The sequence below is a fragment of the Poecilia reticulata genome, linkage group LG14 (genome assembly GCF_000633615.1).
Source record: "Poecilia reticulata strain Guanapo linkage group LG14, Guppy_female_1.0+MT, whole genome shotgun sequence".
Taxonomy (NCBI): domain Eukaryota; kingdom Metazoa; phylum Chordata; class Actinopteri; order Cyprinodontiformes; family Poeciliidae; genus Poecilia; species Poecilia reticulata.
In genome coordinates, this window is record NC_024344.1 from 4,991,244 (window position 1) to 5,012,391 (window position 21,148).

Sequence of the window (21,148 nt, forward strand, 5' to 3'; positions counted from 1 at the left end):
CACACACATCCCAAAACATTCCATCATCATTCCTGTTTTATTCCAGCGTTCTCCGACTCTGTACCAGTTTACGTGTGGGCTGCCAACATCACAGTCAAAATTTATAAGGTTGGGCAGAGAACGACTGAGCGATTTTATTGGATTCGCCCAATCTCCTACATGAAAATCAACCAATAGGTCAAATTGGTCAATAAAAATGATTTGCAATAGACTTTTTTGATTAAATTATATTATGACGGCCTTTGGCCCGACTATAAATGTGCATCGACCCACCAAGCAATGCTGGGTACGCCAGAAGGTCAGTCCATCTCTGTATTCAACACACTGCACCAAGCAGATAGCAAGTTGCATTGAGAACTTGTTCAGGTCAGAGATGATGCTCTAATTGATATTTTTTTTTCTTTGATTTAACCAAAATATCTGCACCAACGACTCACGTGAATTGTAATTTGTCAAAATAAGAGATGGCCTTCCGATTTTTCTGTCACGTTTTAAAGGGGCAGTACCATATAAAATCAGCTTTTTTGAGCTTTACATCATGCTTTAATGTTATCTCATCAAAAACATACCTAGAGTGTTGTCTTGAAATCCTTCAATCTCCATGGCAACCATGAAGCTGTGCAAAATGCCTGGGTGGATCTAACTCCGCCTTCAAGGCGCCTTCCTGAAGGCATTAAATCAGGAAGTAAAAATTTTTTTAAGTCATATGTTTAACATTTTGATAACAACTGAAGGTAACATAGTTATTATAAAATAGCACCATAGTACTATAAAATAGCACCATGTGCTATTTTATAATAACAGATAATACATAATACTGCCCCTTTAAAAAGACGGTCAAGTATAGAAAATATGTGGTTAACGCAACCCCCGATATGATCCAACATGTAAAAATCAAAAAGAGCATGAAGACCAATCTGTAATGACTCAGAAACCTGCAAAGGTTCAAATACTAATTCATGGTTTTTATGTGAGCTGAAAAGCTCACCTTAAATCCTTCAGCAGCTTAACCATTTTCATGCTTGTACAGCTTATGATAACCAACAAATCTGCTTGTGTAACAGCATAAATTCATGCTGCTCTTGACAGACAGCCTTGATTATTATTTAAATGAGCTGATTGCACCTATTTTTGTGGACTCTTAAAACCTTAATCACAGAACTAAACTGTTGTACAGGAGCTATTTATCAGAATTAAATATGCTAATTTGCAATACTTTGTAAATTTTCTTCATTATTCATCAGCTCCATGAGTAATGTGGGTTTTTTTTATGCTGGATGCATAAATATGCAGATTGCAAAGATGCACAGAGGTACTTGTATGCAGGCATATAGATTTCTAAATTTGTTTTAGACAATCTGTAATGCTTTTCTCTTCATCTGGTTTCGATTATTGTCACGTTGTTGATTTCCTCCATGTCCTAACAGCTTTTCCTTTTATTGGGTTGTGCCCAGATGAATGAAACCTTTTATGATTAATTCCTCTTTGTCTGCTTAGTGTGATGCCTGTTACTGATATTACTCATGAAAATGAGTACATTTCCCAACGTGTCAGCTTTGAATTTTAAGAGTGCCTCTTTGTTGTGACAGTCAAAACACATTTTCTGCACTCTTCATAGTTTATCAGATTTTGAGAGGAGACTGTATTACAGCCTAAAAAATTCATAACCTATTAAACTTTTTGCATTTAAGTTTACGACACTGTAGAAATATCTGAAGATGAAAGGTCACCTCCCAAATTTCTTCAGAGCAAAAAGATACAATAAATGATCTATTTATGTAACGTTCTGTGTGATAAGGCGCCCGCTAATTAACTTTGCCTGATGTGGGGGCCAAAAATCACTCTGCCTTAGTGGATTTAATAGGTTATGGATTTTTTAGGCTGTAATACAGTCTCCTCTCAAAATCTGATAAACTATGTTTACTCATTTTCATGAGTAAATTGAGTAAATTGAGTAAATTTACTCAATTTACTCATGAAAATGAGTAAATTTCCCAACGTTTCAGCTTTGAATTTTAAGAGTGTCTGACACACTCTTGAATTTTAAGAGTGTGTTAGCTAAGCAGTGTGATGCAGACACACTGCTTAGTGTGTCTGCATCACACTAAGCAGACAAAGAGGAATTAATCATAAAAGGTTTCATTCATCTGGGCACAACCCAATAAAAGGAAAAGCTGTTAGGACATGGAGGAAATCAACAACGTGACAATAATCAAAACAAGATGAAGAGAAAACCATTACAGATTGTCTAAGACAAATTTAGAAATCTATATGCCTGCATACAAGTACCTCTGTGCATCTATACAATCTGCATATTTATGCATCCAGCATAATAAAAAAAACAAACAAAAAAAACATTACTCACGGAGCTGATGAATAATGAACATTTACAAAGTATTGCAAATTAGCATATTTAATTCTGATAAATAGCTCCTGTACAACAGTTTAGTTCTGTGATTAAGGTTTTAAGAGTCCACAAAAATAGGTGCAATCAGCTCATTTAAATAATAAAGCAAAACTTTAAATGATGACAGGTGGTCAATGATAAGATTGAAAGAGAGGAAGAACAAGGACAGACATGTAGCTTCTCAGGAACTTTGTCTGAGATGCGTCATCACATCATCATCTGCTTTGGCTGGTCAAGAACAGCTTTCTGAACCGTCACAAAAATGTGTGGCAAAATCTTTACTTGGAAGATATGGGTAATAATCAATCAGGAGACATTTTTACCCTCGGTGCTACTGAATACAATTTGGCGAGAGAAGTTGTTATAGTAGGGGGTTTATAAAACTTTATGACTGTTATGCTTTTTAGGGATTAAATTAAATGAGCATGATTTTTAACTTAATTTTAGGTTTCAGATTAAATAAAGACTTTTACAAGAAGATGACAAACTTTTCTTTAATTCAGTGCTCATCATTTTTAGGAACTGAAGGGAAAACCAATCAGTTTGGCAGCTTATTGACAACAAGAAAGACCTAAATAACTAAAAAAGAAGAATAGTCTTGTAAAATTCTGTTATGGAAATTCTGGTTAAATACAACAAGAGAGAGCACTGGAAAATTGAACAGATGAATTTTGAGTTGTGCTTCGAAGGTCAGAAGTGACATCAATGCTTTTCTGAGTTTAAATATTTCTAGTGGGGACCCTGACTTCAGTTTTAACCTGCAACAGCAGTGGAGTAATATTCTTTAATTTCTTCCTATATGAGGATTGCTAAGGTTATTGCCAACATCTGGTGGTAAATTTAGAGTGACACAAGGTATAGAAGATAATTACAGAAATGTATTAAATACCTTGAGTAAAACCCTATTTTTTGAAACATCTTGAAGATGTGTCCTGTGGAGAAAAAATAGTTATGTGCATTGCTCACGTGTGATTTATTAACCTTTTTATAGATATGTTTTGTAACTAGTTCATTTTATTGCATAGCAAGTAGGCAAGAAATAGGGAGGAGAGATGAGGAGAAGATGAGCAGCAAATGACCCAGAACCGGGAATCGAGCCAAAGACTGCTGCCTCTGCACTTGGCCTGCCTGCTCTAACAACTGAACCACCCATGGCATGGTATTGCAGATGTGACGTGCAAAACCATTTTTCCTCCCAGCACGGTTTGTGCAATGACATCCAAAGAGTTCAGCTTTGTCCTGACCGAACTAGTTTCTCCCAGTACTTTCCTGACTTGTCAAGTATTCTCCAGCAAACATTTGCAAAGCTCCAACTTGATTTTTCCTTCACTAGTGAAGTCCTGTGCATAGACACTAATGCGTTTGAGTGCATATCTTATTGCTTACATGTGAGAAACTGTCCCCACTATTTCCATGGCTTCCTGGAGTTCTCTGCCATTGCTCTGGGGCGACTCTAAACTTTTAACAACTCTTTTGACTCTTCAGTGAGAAATCTCACGATTGGATTCGGGAATTGGCTACTTTATTGTCAAAATATATTCTTTCTGCTTCCAGAGTAAAGCTCCAACAGCACTTGCTGGACTATTCATGAAATTAGAAAGGCAGCTGTAACCATTTCCATTAGTATGTGTTTGTAACGCTTTGGTAATGAGAAGCATTTTAATAGGCCATCTGTTAATATTAAACCAGCTGATGTAGATTTGGACATGGCAGCAGGGATGCTTTCCCAGTGGCTGTTTCTGGACTTTCTGTCCCTTGATGTGTCTGCTTCCTGCATGTGTGGCTTTCATATTTTTTGTATGTGTGGATTACGTGTTGCCACATCTGGTAGGGCTTTTATGTAAATGGCCCCATTAGAAACATTTAAGCTTAGAAAAATGTTGATCTGTTCAATACTTTGCTATAATAACACTGACAAATGACTTTGGAACAAAGCAGGCAAGGAAAAGGGTAAGTAATTGGGAACAACTTCTACTCAGGGGAGGCTGAGAAGACAGTTCAACAATTTCAGTCAGACATTTGAGCAGGGACTCATCCAAAACTTGCAAGTCATGGGCCCCTATGGGGACCAGAATACCTTTGAGGCTTCAGGTAGAAGTAATTACTCATTGAGCCCTAGTTCCAATTCAATTAGATTCTACAAACCCAAAGAGAGATGGCTGAAGTAAAATAACCTATAAAAATGAAAAAGGCAGCTAATATTAACAGAAGATCGCTATGTACACAACTAAAACATTCCTCCACATTTCTTCTAGCTGCTGCAGCCTGAATGCTGGATGTTGAGTTTGGACAGGAATCCTTTGTAAGAAAGTCATGTGCTTGGATGAGTTTACTTGGACTGGTCAGATATCTAAATATTTTCTTGACACTTTAATCAGAAGCTGTGGTCTTGCCTGGTTTTGAATTGAAGGTCTGACATCTAGCCCCATTTAGGTCCAGGAAAGTTTTATTATTTTATATTGGCAGAGTTTCTAGAACTCCTGTTGGCAAATTGTTGGACTTTATTTTAACAAGCAAGGTGTCATTTCAAACAAAAACACTGTTTTACGGTAGAACACGGGTGGCCAACCTTTACTATCCAAAGAGACATTTTTACCCTCAATCCACCACCATATACCAGGAGCCACAAAACAACTTCTATGTCATTGATACATTTCTCCTATAGGTTTTTTTTTTGTTGTAAATTTGAAAAAACAAAAATAATAAAAATCAAATTTTAGGGTTTAAAATTAAACTAAACTAAAAACCTTTAGAAAATGAAGAGACAAATTTTCTTCCATGGGATAACTCTATATACTCTATATACCATAATGTGGATAGTGGAAACCGTCTTGGCGCTACCACACAGGCTAACATTATTGTTTTCCTTTATGTTTGCTGTTGTGTCTTAAAAAGATCCATTAGTTGTAACAAAAGACTTTATTTGAGAAGATGTAAAGTCAATACAATAATAATACGGTAAATATTTTATTTTTCTCCCCTTTATTTATAGACATACACAATCAACCTCAAAAAAGTACCATAATGCATTATATATTCACAACAGACACAGAAAAACAAACTGAACTAAACAAAAAACAAGGGAAAAAACAACTCAAGATGAATCTAGACTTTAGCAGGGCAACTTATCTGTACAACTTAAACATTTTTTAAAATATTTTAATTAACAAAATCATTTATCTCATCATTTCATAAAATCTGAATAAGCAATCAAGGAACATGCCCACGTTAATTTCAATTAATAAAATACTGTCACACGGACGCACCATGTTGTTTACACTGCAATGCATTCTGGGTAAAAGCAGTACGAACATGGGGGTTTCTGTAGATCGGTGCGAATCGTTGACCTACACATTGGACCAAAAACCCATTGCGCTCGATCCCATTGCGCTAACTCAAGCTGTGTCCGAATTCAAGGTCTGCGTCCTTCGAAGGACCCGGTCTACGTAGAGCGGGTCCTTCCAAGGCCACGAATAAACAAAGACCGGAAGAAAAAAAAAAGCTGTGAATTCGGACAGGTCTAGCCTCCAAAAACTGTCCCCGCCCACACCTCAGCGTAACTCATGTTGCCTAGCAACCGTGACAGCAAAAAGCAGAGAGCGGAGAAAAAAACGACAAAAACAAACAAACAACGGAGCTGAGGTTTGTTTGTCTAGCCAAAACAGCAGAGTGACGTCGTTGAGCCTTTTCGATTTGAACTGGAGCTGCAGACCTCATATTATACGGTGAGCCAGAAGAAAGCTTTAAAAAGCCTGGAGAAAACAATCATTTAGTTTCAAACTGGGTCAAGCATTTAGGATCAAAATAATCATTAGATGGGTGTCAACTTGTTTCTGCCGGGTGACTAGTGAGTTGTGCTATTTTAAGTAATTCGTCGATGCTATCGCTAACAACGAACTAACCCATGTTATTTCTATGTGCTTGGATCTTTTGGTAATGTTAAGAAAATAAATGTAGAATATGCTAGTTTTAAAACTTAACATCTCCTGATTGAAATAGCCTAATTATAGTTTTAAAATGAATAACTTATTCTGGCCTATTGACCTTTATTTTTCCTGTAGTTACAGCAGATCGTTTGCTGAGATCTTTTGATCTGCCCTTTGTCTGTGTGGGAAAACAATCAGGAGAAGTTCCAGCTTTTCACACAGATCCGTGAAAAGCCATAAAACAGCAGGAGTTCAGGAGAGTCTGCTTCCATTTTGTTTAGATCGTGGGAACAAATAGCCGGGAGATTTAGAGAGGGTCAGAGACAGCTCCTGGTTGGATGAGCAAAGATGCACCTTATTTGAATAAATTAAAGACAAGAATACACCTTTACTATAAAACTTTCTACACAGAAGTAACAAATTAGATTTGCTCTTGCAATTCTGCAAAGACGTCTTTGCACATCCTTGCTTTTCTTTCTTTCCTTCTTTCAATTTGTCTCAGGTAAATGAATGTATGTCTCTGTTGTTCTGCAGTGTCTGTTGTAATTTCATACGTTGTCTTCTATTGGATTAAATTCTGCAATTCTGTGACGTCAACACTCATTGTTGTTTTCTGTGTGGTTTCACTTCGGCCCGCCTGGAGGACCTGGGGATCCGTAAGAGGAAGATAGAGCCAGACATTTCCAAATATATATTATAACTTAAAATCCTCTTCAATAGTAAATTTATTTAGCTTCTGTAAACCCAAATTCATGCTGGAGTTGTACATTAATGTTGAGTCGCTGTAGGACGCTGGATTCAGGTCCAATGTAGGTCACCGATTCACACCGATCTACAGAAACACGAAAATAACGTTTATCTTTCTCTCTATTAGAGCGGTTGGACCGTAAATGACTCACACTTTAGACATATTGATGCTGGATCAACAGAAATAAATGGGCTGAATTTACTTCTAGCCCTCCATGTGCATTGGGTGACGTTGGTGATACGTCATCTGAAACACAGCAGTTGATGTAGTTGTGAAATGGTGCTATGTAAATGGTGCTCCTAAAATATTTTAAATGAAGGATTCATTCCCTCCTCCACAAACATCTGTATGCAAATACAGACTGAGTTATAATTTTAGAAAATTCAATTAATCTCAAAATAATTAGCACTTTTCTAATATAACACTTTGTCTAAAAGTACCCAGTAAATGAGAAGGTGGTTCCTCATTGCTAGCTCCTTGATTTGGTATATTAATACCCTTCTAATTTGTTTACAAACCTGGTTTACCCACCAGAAATGCAGGATTGGGTTAATGTTGCAGAAATCTGGATTGCTTCCTGGAAAAGTTTCTTGTTTTGTAAATGGTGCCTTAAAATAAAATGCCTACCTTTTATCTGTTTATAAACTTTAAAATTTGCTTGTTGCCATGCCTATTCTTGCTTTTTTTTCTACCCCTTTTGTTAGTGTGATATTAAAATTAGAATAAACAATAGTTTCACCAGGGAGGCAGTAAAAGTGTATTATTGTTGTTTGTTATTAGGACTGAAAGTATATATTTTTTATATCCCTTTCTCATAGATTGATTTTTTTACTCGCTTTATTGTACATCTTGCCAGCGTAATTCATATGCAATATAGCTCATTTATCTTGGCGCAGGTGTCACATTTTTATACAAATGGTCTTCATAAAAATAAAAATTGTTTGGAAGATTATCATTTAAAGAATCTACGCATAACTTGGATGTCTTAGATCATTAAGTTGTAGATTTACTTTCCGCTCAAACCTACCCGTGATTTGCTGTTCTCACCAGGCTGAAAGAAAATAAAGAAAATCAAGCAGGAGGCGGCTGTTATTATAAAAGCATTTCCAAAAATCCAGTGTGAATTCCTTACACCGTGCCAAGCAGCAGACCCAGACACTTTCATATCACGGTGGTTAGCAACTCAAGAGAGTCAGATTTTTCTTTTGGGTGCTACTAGTGAAGGCCAGAAACTGTAGTAATAGATGATTGATGCTCACATACAAACTCTACCTAAATTTGGCAGGACGGCTGCTTTCTTTGTTCCATCACCGCGATGATGGAACCACTGGATTTGATTTGCTGAAAGCTTGGGTTGTGCTAAAAGAAGCACAAAGCAGACTTACAGACTGCCAGTTCAGATATGACAGGATGGCAGAGGCTTTATTTGTTTTTGTTTTGCCACCTCTGCAAGTTTGTTGTAAATATTAGGATATCTAAGAAAATCTTTCTTTTACGACTTCTTGCTTTGAACGGTAATGGAAAGTTCAAAAATGATAAATTGGCAAATAAGTTAACATGTCGTTTTCATTACACGTCAAAGGCTTGTTTTGTTGGTGTTTGAATCGCGGCTTGTTTCATCCAAATTGGCACCAGAAATATGAGCAGAAATATATTTACTAAGTGGATGCATGCAAAGAGATACCACTGTTCACACTTTTGAGATTTTAATACCTCAATTATGCTGTTTACATGAGTTGTGTACCAGGTCCCCCATTCAAATTCTCATTTATACATCTCATGGTTTAGTTTGATAAATAATTCATCGGCACATTGCATCCATCAACACTAATTACACTCTGTGCCACATCCAAAATATTCATTAGAGCCAAATCCTTCAAACTTGGAGCTAAAATCTTATTCAGATGCTCACATTGATTTATTACAAAGAAATTAGTGCTGTGGAGCAATATAATGTGTTCTTCAGGTTTTTGGATTGAAAACTTCACAGCCAAAAAGCTCTGGTTCAGTTTGTGTCGGATGTGTTAATTTAAGGCGCGGTACTGGATAGCAACAATAAAAATGTTACATTCATTTTTGTTGTGCCAAATCCAAACACAAGTCACTTTGCGGCATTTTTACATAAGATGAATTAAGTCTGATTTAGATCAGGTTTTCTTAAATTTAATCCAATTGTTATGTTCATAAATCATACTCTCATTAAGTCCACTAATGAGAATTCAATTTAATTAAAACGCAGTTCAAACGACATGTTTAAATTGCAGTCTTTTGAAATTGCCTCTCTCCCAATATTCGTTCATCATCATAATATTGAATGTTATTTTAATAAAATAAAGCTTTATTAGTGGTTAGCAGCACTGCCAAAGTGCATCAAAGGCAGTAATTATTATTATTATTCTTTTTTGTGGCGAATTATCCTTTTTTTTTCTCCCCAGATGCAAATTAAATACAAGTTGCCGCTGAGCAAGGAGAAAGGAGAAGGGAAAAACTACTTTGTCTTATGCAAAACAAACTTAAAATGCCAACAGGGGAGCTCAGAAAAGTTCACAGATGAGTTGTCTGGGACACTTCAGCCTCATTAAGAGGAGCCAATGATGCACTAGTGTGTACTACAGAGCTGGAATGGACCAGTGCTCAGCTGCTCATTCTGTCTTGACTCTAATTTGGACAACACAACTAAATGAAAATGCAGACACAAATGAATAAAAAAAGCAACTTAACTAATACAAAGAGCAAACATGTTTCATTTTGTTTTAGTGTAGCAAAAAGTGGCCTCAAGCTAATGTCCCTTTATGGCCACGGCCACTGAGGGAGATCTGAAAAAATAAATAACCATAAAGGTCTGCTTCTATAAGCGTGAGGAGGAAATACACCATATGAGAAATGATGCAAGAATGAAGAGAAATGAAAACTTTTAGGCTAATTTATTTGATCCAGGAATATCCCAGGTCACTTAAAGTACATATTACAGGTTGCCTGGTGAAGGTGTTTTTATACACATTTAAACCCTGAGGTCAGGGTTTAAATTTATTTGGATAGAACATTTCAGCAACAAGGGATAAAAAAGTGCTTTACATCATGAAAACATAACGCTGCTTCTCCATGCAGTACAAATGCATGGAGAAGCATTACTGATTTTAGTGTGGCATGTATCACAAAATATCAGATTTTTAGATCGAAGGCGTTCATTGATGCCATTTACAATCGTCCTTGGGAGCTCTTGTGACTCGCTCCCAGGAAACCAGTCGCACATTTACACGACACCAGTGACCGGAGTTTCTCACAATGGCTCTTTTTGAAACCAAGTCTCAGAGTGAGACTTTTCTGTAACATCCCCAGTGTTTGTTTGAAATACCTGCACAGAATGCACAGTTGCAGGGTTTATTCTACCAATGACGGACGGCGTTGTGATTCGTTGTGCTACTTAACCTGTTTAGTTTAACGCAAACCCTGATGAGGAATAAATGTCACATGACACAGGTTACTGTTTACAGTAAGGTGGAAGCGAAGGCCTGGCATGACAACTACAGCTGACTGGAGGCGTCTTGGCGGTGCTGTTTAGATGTGGACATTTTCCCTAATTAACATTCAAAAATACCAGCAGTTTCCAGACAGTGTTCTCCTTTAAAGGTAGCCTTAAGCTCCAAGGAGGAGTTTGTAAGTGTCTAGGCATCCCAAATGTTTGCCACGGGAGACTCATTCTCAAACATGCAAGAATGAGTCAAAACAACATTTTAGTTTTGTTTTTGGTGAGGGAATCACATAACATGATGGAAAACTTCAAAATATTGATTTTTCATAAAGTGTATGTTTATTTTTACACATACACTTTGCTGTCAAATGTATTTGGTTGTCCGGCTTCATGTATGACTTGTTTGACAACCCATTCCAACTACATGGAATAACAATAACAACTTCACACAATTTTTGAAGGCTCTACTCAAAGTTTGTATCCATGTCACTACTATTACTTTGTGTATTGGTGCACGCTTGTATTAGAACTGTTTTCCAAATCCCACAGCTATTGACTATTCTTGAGTTCACCTGAAGGCCAAGATAATTTGCTGATTTTTATCTGTTGATTTTGCAGAAAGGTGGGGACCTCTGCAGACCATGCATCATATTCTGCTCTGTGACTTTTACTTGGCTCAGCACCCAATCAATTCCACTTTCTCCTAGCTATGCACAGTGAAATATTTTGTAGCAGGACGTTTTACTGCTGAACTTTTTGCACAGGTCATATACCATTACAGTACAATGGAATTCGCTGAACTCCTGAGAGTTATCTATTCTTCTCTTGCATGCCTGAGTGCTGGATTATTTAACTCTCTCCTTGAAAGCGATTGGAAAACCTGACAACAATGTTATGGTTGAGCAAATACTTTAAAAAGGGAGACAAAATTAGCTCGCAAAATGCAGACATCACACAAGATGAGGATTATGTACTGCAGCTAATTGCTACCACTTTAGATTTTTGCAGCGCAGAAGAAAATCAAGACAAAATAATTAAAGCAAATCTTAAAATTTCAAAATAGGATGGTTGCCAATGAAAACCAAAATATAGCCTTTGGGAGAACTTGAGGTTAAGTTTTAAGCACAAAGCTATTTACTTCACACATTAATGACAAATTTAAGAGCTCGCGTTCATTAAAATCTGTCATTTGCAGGTGTAGAAAATATTTGTGCTCTCAATGAGAATCTGCAACAACTTGTGGAGTTGGTTTAGTCGACAGAGTTAAGTTGCTCTTTGACAAATTTTCCTGCTTTTATGTCTTGCAGCCCTGGTGGAAAGCACTTCGGAGAAAGAGGCGAGATGCCCCCTTGGCCAGTTTCCATGTGGCAACATGAGTCAATGCCTCCCTCAAGCTTTGCAGTGTAACGGACACAAAGACTGTCCCAATGGAGCGGATGAATGGCGCTGTGGTAAGTATGATGCTCAGCTGCATGGAGGGAGGGGTAGAGGTAGCTGATGTTAAAAAACTAATTAGGAATCTTCTGCAGCTCTGATTCACATTTCCGTGACATTGCTCACTGTCTGACCAGAACCATTGATTCTTAAAAGGTTGTTGCTAGTGTGATCATTTCTTTCAGTAGGCACATATGATTTTCTTGGCTTCTGGAGCCCAGGTGCCCTCTGTATACGTATGAACTTAATGAATTTATCCCTTCCTGAGCGGCTGCTGGCAGGGGGTGTTAACGTAGCAGCAGCCTGCAGAATGTGATTGATTGGTAGATCTGTCCCCATTGGATGGCATAAGTCTTTATAAATACAGTCCTGGGTAAAACCCTGCCTAATAATGAATATATTAATTTATTATAAATATTTAATAACACTGTATTTAAAAAAACTTGACTCAGGAGACTATTTTCATGTAATATAGTCTACCTGTGATAGGTTGTATTAATGCAAATTTGTCTCTGTAGCACCTGCAGCTTCTTCCTTTCTCTCCTCTCAGTCTTTGCATATCTGTCTTTAGGGTTAAAAATAAAGTGTTTTTTAAATAAAAAACATTTAAAAAAAATAAGGCTGGTTGTTGGGTTACTTTGATGCCAAGGCCAGAGGATACCACATATAGAATATCTGCAACATAATATTTTCAGACGTAATACATTTTCTTAATTTCTTTGATACTAGTTGTAAAGCAGGGCGGCACGGTGAAGCAGCTGCCAGCCAGCAGCAATTTGGTCAGGATATGAATTCCAGTCGGTGGGGGAGGGCCATCTAAATAAAGCTTGCATGCTCTCCCAGTGAGTGTGTGGGCTCTCTCTTGGTACTCTAGTTTGCTCCAACTGTTTTAAAAAAAGAAAAAAAGAAAAGAAAAATAATATAGATTTATATCTGCATGTCCTGCAAATTGTTTTCCCAATGAAAGCTGATATCTTGCTCAGTTTCTTCTCACTGCTTTGTGTCTGGAAGACTTTCTCCTTTAAAGATTTGCTCTCAAATCTTTAAAAATTGAACAGTCAAAGTGGCTTCCGAGTTGTTTTTATTTTGTGCACCACTGCGCTATTTTTAAGGGTGAAAAAAAAAAAAAAAACAGACAAGGCATAATGATAAACATGTTTTGCTCTTTTGCACATTGGAAAATTATCCAAACTTACCTGCCAGTGAACAATGACACTGTCCACAATGTTGATTCACAATGGTAATGCCAAAACTAAAATTTTGTAGAGATACTCCACACACACTTTCTGCTTCCACAAGATTTAAAAAGGCAGTATAATGTTTTTTCCAGACAGTGTGATTTTATAGCACAATCAAGTGACTGTTACCTTTAGTTGTTATAAAAAGACTGTATGTCAAACATGACTGAAAAGAAGTTTGACTTTGCAATTTAGCACCTTGATATTGGGACCCTGTCTTTTTAAGAAGCTGCTCTTTCTGTCGCTCTGCCTTCAGCGTGTCATCGCTACATTCCTCTGTTAACTCTGTAATAACATTTTACCAGCGTTTCACTGAGAACTAGCTCATATAACGAGCTCAGCATATCTGCAGTTCCCCCAGGTGTTTGCTAATTGCTGCTGCTGATAGTCTAAAGGAGCAATGTGCGAGAGTCCTAAGGGAAGGGTGCTGTGTGAGGCAGAAGCTCAGCTTGGAAACTGCAGCTACGGGTTGGAGCTTTGTGGAAAAGGCAGCTCCTGGTGCGACCAAGCGTTTCTGCAAACAGTCGTTGGGCTTTCTACATAATACTGCCTCTTTAAGGAGAGAAGCAGGCAGGCGCTGCTCATTAAAGATCATCATAAACTGATCACCATCAACGTGACCGGCTCGGTAAAGAGGAGACAATTTCAGCAGTGGCCCAGTTAAACTCTTGAGTCTAGACCTCAACCTGAAATGCCGTAGACTCGTAGAGGGACTTCAGTAGTGCTGTGCAAATGTCAATGAACTGAGCAGTGATCTGAATTGACTCCACAAGCCTGATTTACTGAGACAGAAAATGCTAGAGAGTTATTGTTGTGGAAGGTGGATTTATGATGATCTATAAGTGATGAGCTGTGCTCAGTTTATTCATATACTGAGTTCATATTTGAGCAATAAATAATAGTGTGGGATCTGTTATGTGTTTTTGTACATTTAGGGTTAGATTTAGATAGAATTTTAATTGTTTTAAAATGTCCTTATTCTGAATTAGATTTTGTTATTTAGCTTTTAAGGGGTAAGCTTCCCTTCATGAAATAACAGAATTATAATTAGACTTTTCTTGTTCATAAGGCTGCAGCCAGTGTGTGCAAATATTTAAATGGGCCAAAATTAAATATGTAACATTTTCATTTTGACTGTACAATGCCACTTGTTAGATTTCTCAACTTGCAGAAGTCAATTGACCTCAATCATGCAGCTTACCCTTGCATCGCCAGCCTCCATCCTCCATCCTCCAGCTTTTCGAAGAGTTTCAGTATATGAATGAATGTAAAATTAAGCAATGACCTGTAGAGACTGCTCCCAATTTAACCTTGTACCCAGTAGGAAATTGTCCTCCTGCTTAACTACTGTATGCTGCCAAGCTTTCATCAATGACAGGCAGCTGCCACCTTGGTGCCCTGCAGGGGAAATGACAAGAACCTAAACTTCAATCAAATCTAATTTTGTATTATTTACATAGCCTTCCTGCTTTATGTAAAGTGCAGGGGTGAAAGTAAGGGGGTATGGCAGAGTACTGCGTACCCCTAAAAGATTTAGCGGGGGTACGCAGTACCTGCAAGAGAGGGGAGAGGCTGTCTGCTGTAAAAAATCAGTGGGTTCACTGTGCAGCCTTGAGTTCACCCACTAATTAGCTTTGACTGATTAGTTTTTCAAGAACAATCTAAAACACAACTTAATCAGTTATTAAATTACTTTTTTCCCATTTCATATTGTTTCTGAACTGTTCGTGCTATAGAGCAGGGCTGCAACACGTCGATCGCTGAGGGTTTTGAGTCGATCTCAGCATGAGGTGACAAACTGAACGGCGCCAGGGCATGTCCCAGTACTAACTTTCCACCCTGTTATGATGTTTCATTTTTTCCTTCAAAAAGTTTAAAATTCCATAAAAACCATTTAATGTAAGTGACATCAATTGGTTTTGATGTGAATTCAACCATGGAAAACAAAGTGAGCTTCAACTGTCACCGTCTCTGTACTTTTTCTTATCTTAAATATGTTAAACCTGTATGTGTAAAGCTTAAAGTTTCACCCTGCTAGGAAAGATTGTGGAAAATGTTTATTCAGTAGAATTTAAAAAACTTAATATTAGATTTAGTCATTAAAGGTTTGTTATTCTGGTGAAGGTTAGCTAGCTAAATGTTGACCACATAAAGAACTACAGGTACATTAGTTAGAAAGTTCCACCCTGTTATGTTCCACCTGTTTTTGCCAAATAGAGCCAGGACCAATACTCTACCTATACTTTGACTTGAAAGAGGCAATCCTGCAACTAATAATGAAAATCGTCAGATTTTAGAATCAAAGACATTGATTTTCCACCCTGTTATGGACAATCCACCATGTTATGTTCCATTCCACACATGTTTTTATTTAATATTGTTACAGAAACATTAAGTACTGTGAGTTTTTCTGTGCCATGTTGGGAATTGAAGACCAATAAATGCAAATATTAGTATAAGTTTTTAAAATTACCAATATTTTCAATGCTGTCAGTAATAATGAGTAAAACAAAAACAGTTTTTTCTTTGCAATACAGTCATAAATGATTCGTAACTTCATGATATGTTACAATTCCGAGAATAAAACATATTGTGTAGTAAAAGGGACACACTCTTTTTAAGAAGAAGTCATTATTTTTCAAAATTTAAATGTTTAACTATTTGTGGTCTATATGTAAATGTTCATAACAGGATGGAACACATTCAGAGACAATAGTGAAAAAAAACACATGTAATTATTAATTTATCCAATCCTGAGCTTGGCCATTATTAATTTCTTATTGTTAAACATGTCAGTGTTGTAACAGAATATTTAAAACTTAAAACATTAAAACTTTTTTTTTTTTTTTCAAAAATCCTGAGGCCGAAATGTAGCCGCAAAAAAAGAATCACCCGATTGTATTTCAAAGGCAGATTTCAAGAACAAGAAACCCAAACTCGGGCAAGAGTTTGAGTCAGGTGCTACTTCAAGATGTAGACGTGTGTAGGAATCTCCACGTTGTCAGTAACACAGAGTAGCAAGTCTTAGTAGGTGTATGTGTGTTGTGTGGGTGTGTGTGTGCGCAAGTAAAATGCTTGCTACCTTTCTGTGCACAATAGTGTATATTTATATATATATATATATATAAATAATTTTTTTTTTTCTTTTTTCTTTTTTTTTTTTTTTTGTCATAGTACCCTCAAAAATTTAAAACTACTTTCATCCCTGGTAAAGTGTATTCTTCATTAATTGCTAGTAGAGCAATGTTATTGCTAGAATTATTATTATTATTTATTTTCAAAAACTTTCTCACAGATCTAGTCCCAAGCCGCTAAAATAAATTTTTAACCCCCTTTCAACTATAAATGGTGGATAGTCTCCAGATGGTGGGTATTTTAGACATAGTGGCCTTGACAAGGTGAGAAGCTGTTCTGAAAATAGCTGTAGCTACTCTGGTTGACAAATGCCAGGAACATAGGTATGGTTTCTGCTAGAAGGCCCTGTTTCATAACAGCCTTGGGAAAAGGCTACAAATAAATCTGTCAAAGCACTGGCCACAAAGTCAAGTTCATTTACAGCCCCATTTATGATATTTACTCTCATAACATTATGCCATTAGTGTTCTTAGAGCGGCGGGTCCATAAACATAGGAAAAATCTGAGTTTGAGGCGTCAAACCCAGCCAAACTGGCCCCCTCCAGTTACGGATTAAAAATTTGAACTTTGGAAAGTTGCTAAGCCGTCACTGACAACATCAAAGAAACCATAGTCTGTTAGTGCTGGATCTGGCATGCTGTTATTTATAAAGCATGCCACCAGAGTCATTTGGGCCGGAGTATTTTAATGTCAGCTGTTACGGCCATTGTTTCACTCTGCAGATCCAATTATATCATAACAGCTCACAGCTCATGCTGTGTTAAATTTATCAACTCTGTAAAGATAAAAGTCGCATGAATTTGCTCAAATTTGCTTTCATTTGTACTCTTTGATCTGTTCAAATCCTCGTGCTGGGTTTTTACATATGGTTTCATCAAATAAACCAGAAAAAAGATTTAATTTGGCGAAAGATTGAGTATAATGACATATAATGAAATTGTAATTGGAGAACAGTACATTAGAGTGTAACTCCCGATTTAAAAATTTAAAAACCTTTGAGTTTTTAACTTTGAAATGGGAAAGAAAAACATACACTTTGTGAACTTATGGCTAACTAAGTAACTGAGTTAGAGAAGAGGCGGTTGGTCATTAGGACAGAAGCACAAGTAGTCGAGATTTAAAAAGATTAATAAAGGAAACACAGTCTGTTCCAAAAACAAACTGTCCTTGCTCCTGGCTAGACACAGAAATGTTAATCTTTGACATTTTCCTCAAGCCCCAATTCTTTTATCTATTACACAATGAGTCCACAGTGTCAGCTTTTGTAGTATTTACATTTTCAACAAGGATTTATCAAAATCACAAAACTCAATGGACATCATTTATCTTTTTAAACCTGTCAGAGGAGCATTTAAAAAGACAAATATGATATTTAAAGAGGTTATGTTTCTATTTCTGTTTCTAAGCTATTAATTAAAAAAATTTGCAACAGTGACACCAAACAAATTTACATTTGACAAAACAATTTACACTCATTACACTCAATCAGCAGGCTGTTTGTAGATGTGTAGTGATATTTCTATAATTTATATATGTTGACCAGCCTTTGGAGTTAGACCTCATTATCTTAATCTTTAGCTTCAAAAGATTCAAATTGAGACTCTCACTGGTTCACTCTGAAACAAACAAAAATAGACAGCATGGAAACCTCCCAAACGGTAACAAACAAATCCAAAATTAAGGTCTGTGAGACTCTGTGGCACAGTGGCTATGTAAAAACAATATTAACAGCGGGTTTTGACAAAGACCGAATGAAATGAAGGACTTCATGAATACAGGAAAGAGTTGTGACTTGAACAAGAGCTAAGTCAGTCTAATTGACTAATGAATGACAGTTGTGACTTGTTAGAAGACTGGGGCAACTAGCAGAGCCAAATCCATAAATTACAACAAAGAAAGCACAACAACCTGATAAACCAATGACTGAGCAAAATAAACATTGTCAACAAACATAGGCAAGGCAAAAATGGACAGCTACCCCGAATGTCAAAATCGTAAAAATCTTCAAACCATAATAGTAACATCCAGCCAAGGTACAGTTCTGGTTGTCACATAAAAGAAAGTCCAGTGGTGGTTTGGGAAAAAGGATAAAAAAGAAATAGTCAATGAAGGTGACCTGGGGATGTCAAGATAGTACAAAAAAACATGTATCCACAGAGACTAATAACTGTTTGGACAGTTTCACTTGTCTGTTCTTGGATGTCTCCGCCATGTTTATTTCTCGTGTAACTGGCTCTGCTTAATGACCAGCGGTGCCCTCCTCTGGATAGTGGGCACATGTACTTTAATAGTTAAGCGAATGGAACTAATTTTAATCTTGTCAACAATGGATCGCAAATTAATTTATTGTTTGCATCCTTATTCATAACTCAATGGCAGTAGGAATCAGGCGGATGTGTTTCATCCTCAACCTTCTTACCAGAAGCAGGAATTTGAAGCACATTTCCTCAATGTTCTCAGCTTTAGTAACAGAACAGCAACGTGAGGTTATATGTCAACTTCGACTCCTTTGGCTAGAACTCAGTGCCCTCATTCTGATGTTATGTGTGAGGATCATAGATGAAAATAGGCCAGGTCGTATAGCTGCATCAAGCTGCGGTAGAGGAGTAAAGTCTGTAAGTATACAATAATTACATAGCTAATATATCAGTAGGTAAGTCTTAGCTGATTTGGTTTAATTTAGTTATTTCAGATAATTTTCTAGAAAAAGAGGTAACAGTGGAGTTGAGCTGTCATAATTTTTATATTGTAAAAAAAAATCTACCCACATGTTGGTTCTATATGTACGTGGTAATTGTAGTTCTTTGATGTTGCAAATATTACATTGCATAAAAAATGACAAAGAGGGACATTTTAGGAAAACTATGAAGTTTAATTTATAAAGACGTTTAGTTTGTCATGATGTGTGATGATGAGGTGAGGAATAACGCCGTTGAACCCAGGCAGAGAGGTAAGCTGTAGATTTATTGTAGGTCAAAACACAGGCTCATACAGTCCGGAATCCGGCAGCACAGGTAAACGGAGTACTAAACTCACACTGGTAGCTCGGAACTGAGACACAGACTGCTTACTTAAGTGGCCTGAGGCCGCTTACGTGAGCCGTCGCACTGTGTGAAACTGTGACGGCTTCTAGCAACTGACAACTGACAACTGACGTACAACGCTAGACGAGGACCCGACATCAGACAAAGACAGCAGGTAGGCATAAATACATGAGGAGGGTAATCAGGGAACTAGACAGAGCTGGGATCAATCAACAGGGAAGACTGGACACTGCAGGAACTCACAGGGACACAGATCTAAATAAACACAGAAAACCTCAAAATAAATGCACAAAAAATCCAAATTACAACACAGTCTCATTGAGATAAATAGAATTAAAAAAGTTCCGGGGGCTTGTTTGATTTAAACCAGAACAGAAAACGTGTAGTTTGAAACTCTAAAAGTTTATGGCTCAATCCATCAATCATAAATCAAACCAACAAAGAAGCTCAAAGCAACTTCCAAACAGATCAAATGAGAGAATCTGTTTGCTGGACGAGTATTGGAACCATTTTCCACAAATCATAAAACTTTCTCAGCTGGAAACTGTTGCTCCAAGGAGGAGCTTTGTGGAAATAGATAAAGTTTGTGAGAGCAAGTGTTTAGTCACTTTCCCAATGGGTGCCATTGGAGATTCACAGATTCCTCAAACATGTATGAAACAATCAAATCAACACTCGAGGTATAGATTTTACATAATTCTCCCATTTAATAATGGCACCCTAAATGTATGTGTCTCTTTGTGATTGAACTGCGAACGATATGGGATATGTGTCAGATGACACATTAATGGTGAGCTTAAAATTTAATAATGGTGAGGCTACCCGCCACAAGTAGGAAATGACGTGTAAGGAAAACATCAGGGCCTAAATGCTTCCAAATCAAATAGTCATGGATTTCAAAAAAGAAGTGAACAATGATTTTCAAACATTGCGTCAGAATCTCAATCATGTTTAAATCTGGACTTTAACACGTGAAAATCCTTTGTTCCAAATCCTCTAACAGCATCTCTGGCTGTCTGTGTAGAAACACTTTTCTCAACACTGAATCTGTCCTGGGCTCAGGACTTTTACAACTTGTAACATTTTATTTTTTATCAGGATTGCCCTGGGTTTAGCCCCTTATTCCCATCAATCCTGACCAGTTCCAGGGCCTTCTAAGGGAAAGCATACCACAAGCATGATGCGAGGAACATGTTACATCAGGGGTGTCCAAAGTTGGTCCTTGAGGGCCAGCATCCTGCTAGTGGTTGTAATAACCTCCTCAGCAAGTTGGTGTTCTACTTAGGCCTTCTAATGAGCCATCATTTGATGCAGGTGTGTAAAACCAGGGAGAGAATTAAAACATGCGGGATGCCAGCGCTCGAGGACCGACTTTGGGCACCCTTGTGTTAAATCATGGGAATAGCATCTTTAATGCCTTGTGCAGTTTTACGCATATAGGGATTTGCATGTAACTCAAAAAGTTTTACTTGAATCTCACTTTCTTCCACATGTTTCCCCGCATGCCTTGTGGGAGACTACAAATTACTTTCATCGTTACATTGCAATATTCTGTAAAGGCCTAATGTTTTGGATCTCTGCAGCTCCTCTGGAGTTACTAGGGATATCTTGGATGCTCCTTTGATTAATGGCCAGGTTTTGAAGTTCAGACAGGTTTCCATGTCTTGGGAGGTTTGCAGTTACGCCACACTGCTTTCAACTTCAATGATGGATTGAACAGTCCTCCGTTTGTCTATCTGTACCA

The 21,148-nt window shown here is 37.3% G+C and overlaps 1 protein-coding gene across 3 annotated transcripts in view; it reads left to right on the forward strand.

The window, feature by feature from the left end:
• Positions 1–21,148, forward strand: part of rxfp2a (relaxin family peptide receptor 2a) — an 87,126-nt gene that overhangs the window by 5,064 nt on the left and 60,914 nt on the right. For 2 of the 3 annotated variants that reach the window (XM_017308439.1, XM_008427346.2), the window contains exon 2: positions 11,861–12,004. In XM_017308439.1, coding sequence (XP_017163928.1) covers positions 11,861–12,004 — 144 coding nt within the window. Of the gene's footprint in view, positions 1–5,462; positions 6,133–11,860; positions 12,005–21,148 lie in introns of those variants that run through there. The other variant, XM_008427348.2, reaches the window with a different exon arrangement.